Source organism: Astatotilapia calliptera, chromosome 3, assembly GCF_900246225.1.
Source record: "Astatotilapia calliptera chromosome 3, fAstCal1.2, whole genome shotgun sequence".
Classification (NCBI taxonomy): Eukaryota; Metazoa; Chordata; class Actinopteri; order Cichliformes; family Cichlidae; genus Astatotilapia; species Astatotilapia calliptera.
The window spans coordinates 12,279,662-12,297,775 of record NC_039304.1 but is presented as its reverse complement, the minus strand read 5'-3'; the positions used below and the strand labels follow the sequence as shown (position 1 = coordinate 12,297,775).

The window sequence follows — 18,114 nt, the reverse complement described above, 5'->3', positions numbered from 1 at the left end:
TTTCACATGACTGAAAGTCTGTATTAGCTTAATCTGTGAAAAGAAAAGTGACAACCACCAATGCTGCAGGTTTATACATTTATAAATATCAGCGAGTTCCACATATAAGGCACATGTAGTGTAGTTCAAAAATCAACTGTTAAATATGGAAAAATAAAAATGGACTCATTAATAAGATTCACCCATAATGCTGAACAGACATCAATAGAATCTCCGGTATTAAGATTAAATAATTCACAATTATGTGCACATTCATTACAAGTTTTGGTATGAAAATTTGAACTCATCTAAGAGTGACAAAAAATGCAGCATTCAGTTTATTAACATCCCTTAGGAAGAAGAAAGCAAACAAGTGGGATTATCTTATCGCAGGGGAAAGGAAATATGGGGCATAGGAACGCATGTTGCCATATTTGTTATTTTCCTAGCTAAATTCTTCCTGCAGGGCATGAAGTTTGCAACTCCATCGATTTGAAGATTTTCTGTTCCTGTGCAGCAACAAGCTTGTCTGGATACAAAGTGCACTTCGAGCTTTGTCAGTGGTGGCTGAAAAAGTGCTTTCTCTCTCTTTTATTGACTAAAGCGGTGGAGAAGACAGCTCGTGAGCACTGGCTGTGTTGTGGGAATGCAACAGTGGATGATTAATGCAATCATCAATAACGACGACAAGGACGAGGATTTAAATAAGCTTCTCGGTTGGATCATGCCAAGTTGTCACTATGACAGGAGTCACTCTGTGCAGAGGGACACTGAACGTCCCACTCTCTTGTACTCGACACCTCTGCAGCCTGGCTCTCTGGAGTTGACACAGAGGCTTCTTCATGTTCAGGTACATTATCGGACTCACTGTTTTGGGATTCACAGGGCCGCTGACCCACCTCCGAATGACTGACAGAAGCTTGTTTAATTGAAAGCCACTGAAGGTCTGATTCAGTTTGTGGGACATCCAGCGCCAGAGCTGCTTCCTCTCCTTCCTCCACCGTGGAACCCAGCTCTTCATCATCATCAACTCCTTCTATCTCATGCCCTGCCTCTTCCACAGGGCTCCGCCCCTCCTCCAGCTCTACGCCTGCATCTTCTGTAAGGGTCACCAGCTCCCCCCCCCTTCTGTCAATCCCATTCGTCTCCACCCTGTCAAGAGTCTCCAGGCTGCTGTGCAGTGCAGGTGCGTCTTCCCTGCTGACACCATCTGTGCCAAGGTCAGCGCCAGCGGTGTGGCACTCCCAAGATGATTCATGTGAACTTCTGTCGTCTAAAAGAACTGGGAAAAGGAAGATGAGATGACTGGTCATTTTAATCGCTCACTTGATCTGAAGCTGGAGCCAAAAAAGTTTTTTAAAGAAAAAGAAAAAAGGAAAACTTTCTAATGAGTAGCTAGAGACAATAATTATTGTCATAACTGATAACAGTAATAAAAAAAACCAACCCAAAAACCACACACACGAAACAATATAACAAAAATTGCATTAGACAAGAGTTTAAAATGCATGAAAAAACCGAAACAGCAGCCACAAATGAAAAAGCCCGTATTGATTCTGCTAGAAAAACTTTCCTCTCTCAGAGTTGGATCACAGTGTCAATGTAGAAACTTATTTCAATTACTTATGTGACTGAAGTGCTTCCATGGCAACAGGCTAAATATAGCAGCGGTGCCCCAGACAAGGGGACGCAAGACAAGTGTGACGCCCTGCATCTCAGCAATAGCAACAGCTTAGTTCTGCTTCTTCGCCAAAATATGCTCTCACTTTGGGGATTACTGACCCATATTTGTGGATGTGCAGGCAAAAAGGTTAAAGACTGCACACATAGAGTCCCCCCACCCCCACGCACACACAGACACGCAAAAACACGCAAGAAGAAAGCAACATTACTTGAAGTGGCATCCATATTTATAGTCCTCCCACCCTGATCCCCCCACCCTCTTTCAAAGAGAACATGGCAGAAGTTTCTGAATGTCAGTGGGCGAGAATTTGCCTCACATTTCCAAAATGCCATGGCATTTGGGCATCTTGCACCAATGAGGAGCAGGGAGAAGTGGAGGCGGGAAGGGAAAGGACTTGGGTTAAACATGGAAGGTAGAAAGGAGTGTTTAGCATGCAATGCCTAATTGCAGTGTTTACGCCATTAGCGGTAGGAGTTCTTATCATTGACTGGAGAAGCCAGTCACTCGCAATTACACACTCACCTTTGGGTGGATGCACTCTGGGCTGCATGTTTGGCTGAGACGTGACACGTGTAGGACGGAGCTCTGGCTGAAGGTTCTCATTTAGTGTGATACTGTCTCTTGTCCCTGTAACATCAGCGCCAAGGAGAAAACGCTCCCAGTTACTCTCTGGTCCAAATGAGAACAACAAACAAGTGATATGTAGAGGGTTTTTTGGAGGGTGGAGGAGTGTTAGATTGGATGGAGCACATGTACGATGGTGCATGCAAACACAGGCGCACGTATGCATTGCAGTGCTCACAGGAAGAGGCTCCAGCTCCCTCTCATCTGTCTTCATTAGTGATGGCTGCACGCCTCTTAGGCTGACACCATATGCTACTCAAAAGAGACTGTGCACTATAAACCAGACGTCACGAGTATACACACAAAACTATATGCACAGACACTCAGCTGGAAGTTAGCAGCCTCTGCCGTCGCACGTAGCCTGTGAACAGGCGAACCTCTGCGTGTGTCTCCGACCGTTCAAGTGTGCGACAAGAAAACAAACAGGAGAACGAGAAAATGGATGACTGGAAGACACAATGCATGAGAATCATGAATGGTGAACGGACACCATATTGTTATGAAAACAGTCCATATTGTTATGGATGCTCAATGTTTACACTGACATGGGAACAGCGAGCGAGGGAGAGACTGTTAGAATTCGTCGTACCAGCTGGGTAAATCAAAAGAAGCAAAAACAAAAAAGTCATGTTGTCTAGAAAGTTCCTCTAATTATTTAACTGTGAGACTGTGTTTAGCCATTAATATGCTGTTAGGCTGTTAAACTGCATTCCTTTTGGTTACTTCAATAGGCCACTACTAAGATATTTAAAAATAATAAACTGTCATAAAACAAAACCAAGATCAATTTTATGATTGTTTTTGACTAAAAACAGCCCGATTAGCCAAATATCTGCTAAATAAAGCATAAAAAATCAATACAATATTTCCACAAATCATTTGTGATTATTCTCTTGCAAACAGCAACAACCCAGTACAACACAGACTGATGATCTGTGGAGGCTTTTATATTTTCACCCAGATACACTTTGAGCTTGATCTGGTCTATTTTTGGCACTAATAACAACTGCTGTGGGAAAAAGACTTGACCCACGAGTCAGAAAACTGAGCCTGATGATGTTTTATGGCAAGTATTGTCAAATCTAATCCCACACGTAACATCAGATCCATATAAGGTGGTGCAGCAGCTGAGTCTAAGCAAACAGACCAACCCTGAGCCACTGCCATCATTCAAGGCCAAAGATATGCAGATATGGGCCATTTTGGGCAGACATAAAAGTGCCATTTAGGAAGATGCTAGAATGCTGAGCAATATATCGACATCACATAGGTAGGACTGGCCAGTAGTGTGTGAAACTGCATCTAAACTTGCAATTGTGTTAGGACAGTTTAGATTTATTTTTAGGAGAACAGTCGAGGAAAACTTCACCAGACTGCCTTTTGAAGCCAGTAATAAAGCGATGCTGGTTACTGGATATGCAGACGAAGACCCAGACTGAGCACAGCAGCTGTGTCTCCATGAGGCGTGCAGAACTCAGAGATAGGAGGCACCAGTGGTTTGCTTTGAACCCTTACTGACAGCTGCCTGTATCATCATCTAACCACCTCTACACCTCTTTGAAACACATCTAACAAACACGCAAATTTATATGTGTGTTTATGCGCATAAAAAAGGACTATTCCATATTATGTGACACCAGATCATACTGGATATTAAAGACTATATCACAAACGGGAGAAGTGTACATAGCTGTCAGCTAGTCACAGGAGCTTACACTATGCAGTGCTGTCTAGCTCGACATTGACAGGAAATGCCTTCCTCTTAACTGGAAAAAGTCTGTCAGTTGACCAAAACAGGGTGCATTCTGTATCCACCTCTGTCTTTTCAATCTCTGATGCACTCTGACAGGTTTTCACTCGCAGTGTTACATTTCAGCTCACACTCATTCAGCACAGGAGGTGGGGGCGCTGAACTGGAGGACTGGGGTGGGGGAAGCTATCAATCACAACTTTATCTGACTCACCGCATCGATGTCACTGTTATTGTTTTTGGCTCTCTCTCATCCGTAGACAATGTAGTCACCTCTAGTGTTTTCCGGGACTCAGGTAGGCAGCCAAGGCCCTCCATCCTATCCCGTTTGCCTTTAATATCAATCAGCCCAACTTCATCTCGCATCAAGGCCACAGACGCTCACATCTCTCTCTATATCTCTGTCTCCCTAACTGTGGTGGACAGCGTGGTCGTCAGGCACTCTGGGCCCTCGTCTACAAATTCCCTAATAACGGCACATTCCCCTAAATGTGTTTGTAATGTGGGCAATCATTTTCAGTAATGGATGCTTGTCAGTTTTATGGCGGAGAGAATGACGGTCTCATGACAGGGCACCTCCATCCAGCCGCAGCCCCTCCACCGTTCAGTCTGCTTCATAGACGGCACAACATCTCCCTCCAGTGGAGATAAAGGGGAACTGCTTTCTAAGTGAGCAAGCACGGTCCCCTTGTTTCAGGCCGCAAATGTTTTTCGATTACGTTTGGTAAATAGTTTTATATTTTTGGACTGGTTTTGCTCTACTGAGAGTCGGACGTCTTTGCAGGACAGGAAAAGTCACGAGCTGTGTCTTTGAGGAAAATCTGACAGCCGATACAGCATTTTTTATACTTCAATTTTAAATACAAATATAGGATCAAGGGTTAAAAAGTGGTGCAAAAATTCACTTTCTGATAAAATAATAAGAACTTTGACTTTACACCCTCATATACCAAAACTGTATATGACAAACTGTCTTCAACAAGGCTCTCATCTGTATTATGAGAGCCTCGAATCCTTCTACTACTACTACTCAACAGTACTGTGCTGCCCTTAAAAGAAGCCCAACTGCATCACTCAAAGAAAGCGCTTTTTTTTTTTTTTGGTTTCTCTTGTGAGTAAAATTTAAGACAGGTCCACTGGACCGAGAGCATCAGTGTGTGGCACTCCGTCGGCCTGATTCAGTCAGCGGTATCATGAACAGACACATGAGCTGGTGGTCAATGGAGTCAACACATTGTAAACGGTGGGCATGAGGTGACATGTTTTCTGGGCGTCTGCCCAGATTTGTCCTGGCATGACATAGTGGAGGGCATGGATGAACTAAGTGGGGCAGAAGGAATACATACTCCCAATTCCCACAGATACGTGGTAGGTCAAGCCTGAGACGCAGCCAGAGAGGAGAGAAAGGCACAGTGTTATGAACAGAAAAGCTCATTAATGAAAAAGACAGGAGAGGAAATGAATTTAAACCAGCAGGCCAGCTAGAACGATCCCAGCAAAGATCTCCGGGTCATTTAAACAACCTTTAAATGCATCAGATGGACAACACTGAGACAATTATTAAATGATTTTAACTTAAATTGAAAATCATATTTATTATATGGATGCACTTCAATACTGTATCCATGATTTTAGGAGATTTTACATAGACCTTTAAAATAAAAGAGGTCCTAATTTGTTTAAATCAAAATAACTTTAAAGTCATTGTTATCTTTTTCTTGATTTTAATGGAATATCTATGTAGTAGATGATGACTATGATAGTAACAGAAGATTATTAAAAGCTGTTTTAGCTGATTAGCTTAAAGTTTAAGTAGTCGCGTGTCTGGAGCTTCAGCCTGTGTGGATTTAAACAGACAGAAAAAACAAGTCAACTTTCCAGTTTTTCAGTTTTCTTGTTCTTAGACGTGAAAGATATTCCATGAGGAAAAATCCCCAAAAAAATTAAATAAAAATGAAGTACAACAGTGTGCACTTCTCTTCAAAGAACAGAGCAAACTGGCTCTAACCAGAGCAGAAAGAGAAGTGGGAGGCCCAGTGCACAACTGAGCAAGAAGACATCAGAGTCTCGAGTTTGAGAAACAGATGCCTCGCAGGTCCTCAGCTGGCAGCTTCATTAAATGTTACAAACATAACACCAGTCTCATTGTCAAGAGTGAAAAGGCGATGCCGGGATGCTGGTCTTCAAGGCAGAGCAGAGCAAAGACAAAGCTATCTGACACCAGCCAACGTCTGATCTTTTGCTTATCTTAATGTTTTATTGGCTACACACACACACACACACTTATGTTTTCTAATGATGTGGGAAAGATTACATGTTCTCAGCGGTAGTCTTCAAACGATACATTAATATGATTCATTAGTTTTACTCATCATATGTGATCATTTTTCCAAAAGCACAAAAGTGTCTCAAAATAAACATTGCTGAACTACTTTTAGTTTTTAATGGATTCATAAAAGGTTTGATGGTGGAACAGCTTAGGTGTTCAAAGACCCACCTGGAAGACTCCATAATCCTGAAACCTCCAAGGTCTTCAGCTTCCTTTCCAAATCTGCAACTCTATTTCCCAAGATCCTGCAGGCCAGGTGAGAAGAAGGGTCAGTGTGTGTGTGTGTGCGCACACTTATGTCATATTCCAGTGTTTGCTTTATAGGAGGAGAATTCTTGTAACAGCTAGACAAACAATGTAACTGTGTTAGGGGGTTAAAGGTGAAATATTACCATTATGATGCCATCAGCGGCAAAGCAGGAACTATTAATACCTGTTGCTGTGTCTCTGGTGCTGGATGACCAAATTCTTCTCATGGATCGTCTCCAGGAGAGCAGTGGCGAGAGACTTGAGGTCGGCGATTGACTGAGGCGTGGCTGGTAGACTGCAGCCCTGCTCTTCCAGAAGCATCTCTTGAACTAAAAAGGAGGGAAAGGGGGAAAAAATCAGGATGGGAAGAGAAAGGGACAGAGAGCCACAAATGGAGGGAAGAGAAATGCCAATAATCCCCCAATAAAACTTACACAAAAGTTAAAAATAGGTAACAAAGAAAGCAGGGTGATATAACAAGAGACAGGGAACACAGCATGATAAGAGTAAGACAGAGATGGAGAGTTAGAAACAGATGTCTTCTAGGTGACACTCTCCTAACTTTAACTCCAGAGCCCACTGTGCTGCTTCTGCCAGCAACTGTCAGTCATCATGGCAGGCTCATTTCCCTGCCAGTGGTGCTCTTTACCACTCAGAATACAATTAGTAACCCAGCTGGTGTCCGGCAGTGGCTCGGAGGATCGGCAAAAAGAGAAGTTATTAAATAATCCATTGAGACACGGGTAGAAACAAAGGAAGTGGTTGTTATACTGAAGACACGCCATCAGTTGTAGAGTTTATTTGGCCTGAGAACATTCGCATTAGTGCCTTTCTGCAGTTTCCAGATCAGCTAATACTACATCTATTTATGTCTGAGTTTAAAGAACTCAAAGTGAGCTGAACAGGTTGTGTTTTCACCTTGTTTGGCTGAGAGGACTCCAGTAAGAGGACTGTTATTTGATTTCCCATATGTGCTGGAGTTTTTCCTCCTCTCCAGGGCTGTCTGCAGGGACAGAAAAACAAGAGAATAAAGCTCACCCTGCTGATTCACACGAACATTTTAGTAAAAAGTCACTTCCTTTGCATTAAGAACGTTCACAAAACCATACACATGTAAAGAAATTACATGCACTGAGTCAGGCAATGTCTGTGTCACATTTTAACTGCAGCATTCAATCTGTACCTTGTACTTCATGATGTTTGACTTCAGCAGGTTCACCTCCTCTTGCAGTTGATTTAAACGGTCATGTAAATACCTACAGGAACATTGATTAGAAAGACACCCAGCAAAGTCAAAACACACATGACAGACAGAGGAGTTCCACATTACATGTATAATCGCTGTGCACTGTGAGCAGGAGGCAGTGTCAAAAAGAGCATTTGGTAACGTGAATGACTCTTGTTTATGTTTGTCTTGCTGTTTGTCATTTAGCTCACCCTCTGCCATGTAGAACACAGAAGTCACAACATAAAAAATGCATTCATATGGAAATGAAACCAAGCATTCTCTTCATCCATGCTTTTTTGATCTTTTGTTAGCTAACGTCCACCCCGATTAAACATGACTACCACATAAGACGTGGGTAAAAACACTGAAGCGCATGTACAGTAAGGAAGAACATGTCCAGTACTGCTTAGTTAAGCAACAAGAAATGGCCATCTAAATAAAGAGAGAAACAAGTTTATATTATTTCAAAAAAAAGGAGGTCAGTCAGTTCATTCAGTTTCCCCAAGTGCCATCTCAAAATCTATCAACTGTCTTTCATGACAATTGCCTCCAGACAGGAAGACCAAGAGAGAAGTTTATTAGGATTACAGCCTCAGAAGTCAATCATTGGCACTTCAGATTAGAGCCCTCAAGTTTGATAGGAACCAAACACATCTCAGCAGGAGCTGTTTGGAGGACACTGTGCAAATCACACCTTTATCATCTAAGAAACAAGAAATGGACATGCACGTGTCTCTCATTGTTAGTTATGGCAAAGATGGTGTGATACTGTGAGGACATCTGCTAGTGACACTGATGATGATTTACTCAGAATTCATCCTGCAGCAATTTCTGACTTCTATTATTATTGCACAATAGGGGAACATTAAAGCCCCTCTCTCAAAAAAAGGATGGTGTTCAGAATCAGGAACACCTGGCATCCACAGACATCCAAACCTAACCACTGTTGAAAAGGTTTTTGGATGAGATGCACCACAGAGTAAGGAAGAACAGCCAGGAGGTGCTCAGTGTGTGAGAACTCCTTCAAGACTGCTGAAAAAGGTGATGATGAAAGGTAGCTGAGAAAATGCCAGGAGTTTATGAAGTTAATACTGAAGTCAAAGATGTCTACTTTCAAGATTTAACATACCTTTTAGTTGGTTTACACTAATTACGTTTATTAGGTAAATTCGAAGTTTGGTATTAAATAGTTTTGATGTTTTAGAAGATAGTATTGGGACTGAAAAATGTATTTTAAAAAGTGTCAAATGATGACACTTCTGTCTGGCACATCTCTAACTCACTTGTTTTCCATGCACAGGGCGTCCACATCAATGATGCGAGCCTCATGGTTCCCCAAAATATGATTCAGCTCCATATTTAGTCGCTCCGCCTTCTCTCTGAACACAGTGCGCTCTGCCTTCACGTCCTGGAGCTCGTCTGTCAGTGCTTTCATGTTGTTCTCCATCTCCTCCATCTAGAAAAAGGCATACAGGCAGAACTGTTTGTGAGGGAAGCCACGGAAACGTTCACGTGATGGATATTTCAAAGCTTTTGCTCATTAAAGTAGAGTTTGCTGAGGCTGCATACACTGTTTTTAGCATTCAGCAACTCAGGAGCTCCCCTGCTGTTTTAAAGTGAGCAGCTTCCACTCTAGTAGATAACAGTTAAGTGGCTCCACTGCGGGTTTCAAAGAGGAGGAAGTATTGTTTATCAGTCTAATACATTTACTGTGTTTAATGTGCAGAGAGGATTCTGCCAATAATAAAATGTTCTACTCTGAAATTAAATTCAAAGCACATGGACAGTAATGCGCCGAGTGCATTTCCAAGCAAAAAGTGTGATTCACTATGGAAAGTTTTAAACAAAATGAATGAATTACTGAGCTTACGTCTACTGAGGAAATCTATAATAAATGTCTGTCATGAGGCCCTGACTAGAAACGAACAGTTCCAGAAACGTCAGGTTTCTTTAGAAACTTAATAATTAGATAAATCAGTCTTATTAATATGTAGTTAAAAATGATACAAGTCACTACATTGTTCTCTACATAAACTGTAGGACAACTTAACCTTTGAATGAGTGTAATGAACACTTGACCTTTGACTCCTGACCTTGAGCCGAGGTCATGAAGTAGATACACCAATGGAATAGATTTAAAATTCCTACATTGCTTCATCCTCGAGTTATCAAATTCAATAACTTGCATGTCAACATCGACCCATCAGGGTTACGACAATACCCAATCAACCAAGACTATGAAAAGCAGAAAAGAACACTCTAAAGTAGTTACAATCTGCACCAGTTACTGGTTTTCAATAGAAATTGTCACTACTGAATCACTTACTACTGGACTTAATTGCCATTTACACTCACCCTGTTCATCCTACATTCATTTACCTAATGACACACACATTTTCAAACCCTGAATGGACAAAAGATTCAAACCTAGATCATTGTTGTGAAGTGACAGGGATAACTAGAGCTGTGCCATATCATGTCATCTGCAAAAACACCGGCATAAAGTTTTATGTGATAAAAAAAAAAATGACATAAGACCAAGTATATGTTGGAGCGATTTAGTGCCTAAAAAGGGAGCTACTTCAATAATCTCCAACTAAGCACAAGGCTTTGTAAGATATGCAACAAAAAAGTTCCTGCTAAATGTGGAAACTACAAACATGTTTCACTATTCCATCAATCGTCAGTGTCACTGGAGCACTCCCTATGACAGGAAAAGTGAACAGTGGATGGAAATTACTGATGGAGTTATATGTCAGAAAACAGGACTTTAAGCATCTGGTTAAACAGCTCAAACCAAGCTCCACCACCCCACATAGAAAATGCTTTTATTTGTATTATTTGACAGTACTGTGCAACTGCTAATATGTTACAAAGCGATCTTAGGACTTTAACAATAATTAACGTCCTAGGTAGTGATTTAGACTTTTTTTTTTTTTAAAAACACTCTTTCTTTTGGATTAAATTTGTAAATGACATGTCCCTGGATGGAGTTCCCTCCTTTTCCTTAATCCTGTAGCAACATCCTAATGAATATTCCACAAAAGAAGAAATGGACCTGAAAATGGAGGATTAATTGCCAAACGTATCAAAGTGCTTTAAGGTAAGAAATACGTCCACCTGTAGCCCAGCTCTCTCTAGCTTGCAAACCAGATCCTCACGCTCATGGGCGGGGAAGTGACGCACCCCGACCTCTTCATCCCCCAGCCTCTGTCGAGTAATGGTCATCCTCAGGAGCTGCAGAAAAGAGAAGTTCAACTTTTTACTTCTCTTAAATAGTTAATCTCCATGTACGTTTGTGCGAGTACCCCTGGTTACTTCACCTTGTTATCCCCCTGGGCCTCTGCAAGCCTCTGAGTGAGCTCCTTCACCTCCTCGGCAAGCTGTTTTGTTCGTTCCCTTGAGTCCCTCAGCAGCTGAGCCAGGTTCACCTGCGGAGCAGGAGGAGGAGAAGAGTGAATGCACAACAGCTTGTGCCAGGCCAGACAAGGTTCAAATACCCCAGGAAATCACATTTAATCAGCATCAAACATTTTCCTTCTTCAACTCAAGAAAAAAAAAATGCCTATCTTAACATCCACAAAATTTCAGAGATAAAAACAAAGCCAGTCCACAATCCTGTTCTAATGAAAGAGACAATTATTTAGTGCCATCTAGTGTACACATTAGTATTTTCATTTTTCATTTCACTGGTGTTTTGTTACTATTTCATTGTATTTTATAGTGCTATTCAACCAGCAACTGTTCAGTGTCACCATGTCCCTGAAAGCACAATAAGACAGAGTCATGCAGGGCCCTATGTTACAAAGCAAGTTCAGCAGAACATCTTTCTGTTATCTGGATTCACTTAACCTAACACTGGCAGTCAGGATAAGCAGTCACACAAAGCTGGCTGTCAAGGCGCTAAGTTAATCCAAGGTTTCCCCTGCGCGTTAACATGAAAGGGTTGGCATTGGCAACATTCAGAAATAGCAATTATCGATGGGTTTACTGGCATCAGAGTAGGTCATCTTGCATAGGAAAATAAAACTATACTATACAAAAAATATGAAGAGGTTAAAAAAACATAATACAGACTAAAACCAACACAAGTGCCTCAGATAACACAGCAGCATGGCAGGAAAAGCACTGTACAGCAGTTTAGTGTTGAATGAATGTGTGAGCACTTTCAGAGCTTTGGGCAGTAAGACAGGAAAAGGCTTACAATATTAATAAGGTTTAGGCTATTTGAAGATGCAAACTCTCTATATTAACAAACTTGTCAATATCATGAATCTATCATTAAGTTTAGAGGGCAGTTTCACTTTTTATTTTCTCAGCTATAGATCTAGTGGTGTTGGTGGAAGTGAAGCTAACAGAAAACAAATCATGGAACAAAGTTGCATCTAAGAATCCAGATTTATCACTGATGTTGATCAAGGAAAGACAAAGACTTCAGATGCCATTAAAAAAAAAAAACTTTAGATGCTCCTATTCTGTCCTTCTGTCCCGTGCACAGAGGTCCCATGGATAGTGCCACTATTTTCCAGAAAACTGAGCAGTCAGTAGATGAGGATTTCATGCCTGCTGATCTCTAATCTGGGAAACATCCTGTTCCATAGCAGGTTAGGTTCACAGCATATGTTACCATGGCGATGTACACTGATAAGGAGTGAGCCACCTTTGCAGTACAGAAAAGTCAGGTTTAACCAGGGAGTTACCTGGAAAATACAAAATCCTGCTTCATAGTGCAGGCCTCAGGACTTGTAGAAGACACACCCACCCTAGAACAACAATAGTCTGGAATTCTCACCTACTTAAGTGCATTCAATAAGGAGAGAGAGAGGAGTCTGATTAACATACACCCTGATATTTATCCTGCAGCACAAAAGAAATGGCCTCTGTATGCCAGCACGAAGAATTTCAAATAAACAACCAAGCTGTGAATTTAACATAAGCATTGGATTAACTGTTTATGAATTACACACATTTTTAATAGACATTACCTCATTTAACTGTACCTATTAGCATATGTATTAATAAAATTAAAACTTACTTGATTGCGTTTTTCAGGTGGCAAAGAGGGGTCACCATCCTGAAACATGAAAAAAAGACTTCTATCATCAGCTGCAATAATACAGCAAATACTATAAACTGTAGCAGCGTGTAAATGGAAAACTGAATATCTACGTTTAGCTGCTGCCAAAAAATTTAAAATATTTTCTTTCTTTGGGGTGGGCTTGAATAGAGAAACTCTATCAGAATTACACAAAAAAATCGATATTCCTTCAAGAAATCTAGAAAATACATAAAGACAAAATCAGATCAGGATCTGCAATATTAAGCAAAGTAATGATCCTGTTAACATGACAAAAAATACCACAAGTGTGAAAATGAATTTCAACATCTTGGAGCGGACTGTCGATTCATTTTGCTCATGGCTGTAAAATACTTCATGCTAAAGGGTGGTCACAAAAAAGTACCACCTTGAAGGCTGAACCACTCACAATGAGTTCCCTGTACTTCTTCTTGAGTCCCTGGTGGCGTTCTCTCAGCTGGTTGGCCATCAGCTTGTACTGGTCTCTTTCCTGCTGACAGGTGTCCAGCTCTTTGGACAGGATGAGGAGGGCTTCCTTCTTACTCTCCAACTTCCGCTTACACACCAAGAACTTAAGCAAACAATGCACGAGAGCCATGGTGCTATGAGATCTATTACTGTTGACTGAATTGGCAGTCATGTTTATTTCAGGGACCACAGCTGGACATGTAACATCTGTATTAAGCTTGTTCTTGGTTTTATCATGTATCTTTATGTTTATCTTATTCTGTGATGGGAACGGTTACATTAATTGTGCAAACAAAACCAACCCTAACCTGTTTCCCACAGGTGGAAAAACACACTGGAGTGAAGTGTTTGACGTACAGATAAGGCCCACAATAATGAACAGTGGAGACCGATAGCAGTCAGACCAGCTTATAACCAAATAGCAGCTCCTATCATGCAGCACGGTGTGCTGTAGTAGTTTTGTTAAGTTCAGTGCTTGCCATGTCTTTCAGTTACAGTAAAATAAATCAAAACAAACAAACATTTTTTTTTCATTACTGCGTTAAATGCTAATTATTTTCTTATTTCTATGGTCTGTCAAATGTTATAAAGGTGCAGGTTATTCGATATTTGCGGCATATAGTGCTAATTAAATTAGCCTACAAGCTTAAATTACTGCGTTAGCGCCAAAATACATACACGCTTACCTTCATATATACAAATAGCTTACTCGGTAATACTCTTAACAGGTTAAACGCGAGCCCACAGGTGGGTCTACCCTATCAGTACACAGTAGCATCATCATATAGGGGTGGGTTGGTGTATTTGCACCAACACAGTCGTATGCTATCAGCTTAACGGAATAGCTAGCAGAAGCCATCAATGAAGAGCCCACCGGTGTCAAAAAACGTTGAGCTCGTGCGTGTATTAATGAACGTCCAGGTGTATGAAAGCTAAGAGACAGAGGCTCGTTTCCATATGGACACCGGGAAACATCTATAAAACCGGTCAGTGTCTGCAGCTGTTTACGGTCTCTCCCCCTCACTTACCTCGCTGACTAGCCCCTGCCAGTCACTCTCACTCCTCTTGGAAGACTGCATTATTCGTAATATTTTGCAAAAATGTCACGACACACCAGCCCCCCTCTCCTCATCCGTTTGTTTATCCTGCAACGTCACTTTCTTAGCCTCTGCTGTCAAGTTACGCAGAAAGACAAAATATGGAAACGACTTCCGGCAAGTCTGTGAAAATAATGTTATATTAGAAGAAATTCAGTTTTGGACAATTTTATACAATGAAGTTTTAAACGATTTTATAAGAACGATTCGAGTTATATATATATATAAGAGATTTGAGATAAATAGTGGAGAATCAGTGAAGCTGACAATGACAAAGCGGAAATGGGTTCCTTCATAATAAAAGCACAAAGTCTTCCACTAAAAAAAATTCCGTTTCAGCACTTTTTGGAGAGAAACGACCAAAACGCTTAAATAATACAAATTATATGGGGAAAATGCACTGTTTTCTTTATGTCTATAGACCCTGTAAAGTTTGTAAACAGTGATGGCCTGGGCACTATAAGGTCTATAAGGGGGTCCTTTTGTCCCTCTTTGGGGGGGGGGGGGGGATACTCCCACTAGGTTTAAATCTGGGCTCCCTACCATTTGACCTTAGAACTGAAGAATCTTGTCGGATGAGAGGTGAAACGTCTTCAAGCAACTTAAAGAAGTCAAGACGCTTTTCTTTGCAAGCTCCTTTAATTATAAGGTCTATAGTGATCATTTCCAGGGGAGGACACGTAATGTGTATAATTTCTTACAAATTAACCAACTTTATACCAATCAGATACCCCTCGCAAACACCAGATATCAGCTTATAAAGGCAGGAGCTTGTTGAGAGGCAACCTGTTATGGAAAATCTTGCTGGGAACCCTCAAGCCAGGCGTTTTCACTGTAAAAAGCCTGAAACAAACAAACAAACAAACAAGGGCCACTGCTCATTCAGTGTTAATAACATAGTAAAGCATGTGCTGTTTCTCCTCCTTTTTGATGCTAATGTAAATGGAATATATTGGCACTATATAGCCACCATTACAGATTAGTATTCAGTTATACTTAAAACAATTGACTGCAGGTCATGAACTCATGAAAAATATTTTTGAGATCATGCACAAGAGTGCTGAGGGGTTATTTTGCCCCTGTACAACTGGACATCTTTTTAAAGCCAGTCAAGTTTCTCACCCTTGGCCTTGAGAAAGAACCCAGGTTCAAGACATTTCAGTTTTGGTTTCAGGTTTCAGATCTGCAAGCTACTATGTTTTTAATTGAATGAAATTAAATGAAATTCAGCATTTCCACATTCTGAAGCCTGATTTCAACTATGCTGGCGAACGGAAGAAGCACATCTTTCAACTTTTTTTTTTTTTAAAAAGGGAATTTATTTAGCTACTAAACATTAAATTTGCAGTTTTTTTTACAAAATGAACATGAGATAAAATCTTTGATAAAACATACAAATTCTAATATATTTGGTAAATTCTCAATGACATTCACTTTAATTCAAAATACATGAACAGAAAAGTTGGCATAGTGCATAATACTAGTATACAGTTGACATGTTATATATAAATTTTCAAAAATGAAAATGCATACTTAAGCTATGTATTTGCTTCACACAACCAAAATAAAATACATTAAAAAAGGAAAAAGTAGATTTATCCTTTTCCTATCTGGAATAACGCTGTCTATAAAAACAGAAGTGGAAGAATTTATTCATAAGTACCGCCAGTGTATTTTTATTTTTATTGGGCGCCAGTTTAGCTCAGCACGTTGTGCAGGCGCCCACATGTCATATGGCCGAGAAGGGCCGGCCCAGGTTTTAGTCTGACCCGCGGTCCTTTGCCTCATGTCTTCCCCCTTCTCTCTCTGCTCCTGCTTTCCTGTCGTTTTTCCACTGATCTATCTACTAAAGCTGAAAGTAACAAAGAATTTTTATCACTAACATTTGCAAATACAGCCACCATAATAGCACATTTTAAATTAACTACTAACTATAAAACCATACAAATAACATTACTGACATCTAGTACTAGTAGCTCCCTTAAAATAACATCTCTCCTTCTATCAGGATTTGGAAAGTGGTCACAATGAACAACAGGTGCAAAACTTTGGATTATTGTGTAGAACACATTTTGATTTTGCTAGTTTGGTTTCTGTGGTGTTCTTATATATACACACGTTTGAACAAAATAAAGCATCCTTCAACGCTTTCATTAACATCTGTACTTCTAATAATAGTATTTGCTTATATACATTTTCTCTGAATGGTTGTCATGCTGTACAGGCCTTTATGACAGCCTTCGTCCTTACTGAATTCAACTTTGTTTAAAGTCACTATTGAGATTCCTGAACTGGGAAACTCAGAGGGTCGTCCGTACTTGTAGACATCATTGCAAAGGCGGTACAAATGTCCTTTGTTTCTTCTTTTTGAAACATTTCCTTCTTTCCTTCTAAATTCCAGCCTTTATCCTTGTTAAACTTGTAAACACACCCAAAGAGATCAGGAAATAACACCAATACGTCAATGTGAGGAGCGTCCTCACGACTGTGAACAAGGAAAGTTTTATTAATGAGTAGTAACAGAGAAGTAAGCTTCCAAATCTGTCATAGTATCAGAAATATTTGTGATATGTGCATATAGTTACAAGAAATTTATATATATATACACATATGAATATGTGTTCATGAAATAATGTTTTTCATTTAGTTTAACTTACTTATGCTCATGGAAATTGCGTATAAAGCGCAGTAATCCCAGTGTCGTTTCAGGGTACGGCTTTCTGCCATCCATCTTCCGAACCAGCTCTTCAGGAAACTGTAACAACAAAACATGGTGGTCATGAACTGGACTTTAGGAATACATAAGTTTGACCTCTCATCTGTAAGTCACCTTATTTTTCCACAGTTTGAAGGATCCATTAGCATATGCTTCTAGTGAACCAATCAGCTTTTCATCAGCCTTTCGACAGTTTTCCACCTCCTCCCTGTTGCCAGTCTTCCTCAAATATTCAAACTGCCTGGAAATAAAGTTGACATTACGCTTTATAAGTAACAACATAAAACTAAGAGGAAAATCTTGAATAATAACAGGAGCGGCACAAAATAGTCTTGCTTAAAAAGACAAGAACAGAAATGTATGGGAAAATAATTTAGTAATTGCTGCCAATGTTAACATGCCTTTCTGAGTACAAGACAGTTTGACCTCATTTTCCCAACATATGTATTAAGCCTAGCAATAGACTGAAAACTTTCCCCCCATGCCTGGGAAAATGATTGAAAATCCTTCACAGTTTAGGCTCTCATGAGCAAATCTATTCTTGCTTTACTAAAGTTAAACTAGAAATCGCAGATTCTGTTACAGCATGACTTCCTTACTCTTTCGGAGTCCAGAAGAAGGGATGGTTTAAGCATTCTTCTACTTTGGGTCTGTCCTTTGGCTCTTTGTTGATCATCCACTCGATGAGATCCTTTGCCACCACATCTTGAACATGATCCAAACTGTACTTTCCATCATAAATGTTTGACTCACATTTAAAGGATTTGCCAAATGGATGGTTGCCTCCAGAGAGGATATAATAAATCAGCATGCCTGCCACCTTAATAATAACACATCAGTTTAGGTATTTTTACCAAGGCATCTTTCAGTTAATCAAGTTTAATGGACCTGTATTACCTGGATGTCAGTGCTT

The 18,114-nt window shown here is 40.4% G+C and overlaps 1 protein-coding gene and 1 long non-coding RNA gene across 4 annotated transcripts; both read right to left on the bottom strand.

The window, feature by feature from the left end:
* Positions 1–64: 64 nt before the first annotated feature.
* On the bottom strand, positions 65–14,589 carry LOC113018638 (coiled-coil domain-containing protein 149-like). Of its 3 annotated transcripts, XM_026161829.1 has the most exons (13): positions 14,417–14,589; positions 13,330–13,491; positions 12,879–12,917; positions 11,167–11,274; positions 10,964–11,080; positions 9,127–9,299; positions 7,799–7,871; positions 7,534–7,618; positions 6,800–6,944; positions 6,535–6,611; positions 5,384–5,416; positions 2,186–2,290; positions 65–1,261 (listed from the first exon to the last, which is right to left on the bottom strand). In XM_026161829.1, the coding sequence occupies exons 1-13, from the start codon at positions 14,465–14,467 to the stop codon at positions 702–704; spliced, it is 1,728 nt and encodes a 575-aa protein (XP_026017614.1). In that variant the 5' UTR covers positions 14,468–14,589; the 3' UTR covers positions 65–701. The 3 variants fall into 3 exon arrangements, with proteins under 3 accessions (XP_026017614.1, XP_026017615.1, XP_026017616.1); XM_026161830.1 differs by lacking the exon at positions 5,384–5,416; XM_026161831.1 differs by lacking the exons at positions 2,186–2,290; positions 5,384–5,416.
* Positions 14,590–16,654: 2,065 nt separating this feature from the next.
* On the bottom strand, positions 16,655–17,394 carry LOC113012208 (uncharacterized). Its single transcript, XR_003270664.1, has 3 exons — positions 17,316–17,394; positions 17,143–17,240; positions 16,655–16,970 (listed from the first exon to the last, which is right to left on the bottom strand). It is a non-coding gene; the product is annotated as an uncharacterized LOC113012208 (long non-coding RNA).
* Positions 17,395–18,114: the final 720 nt, after the last annotated feature.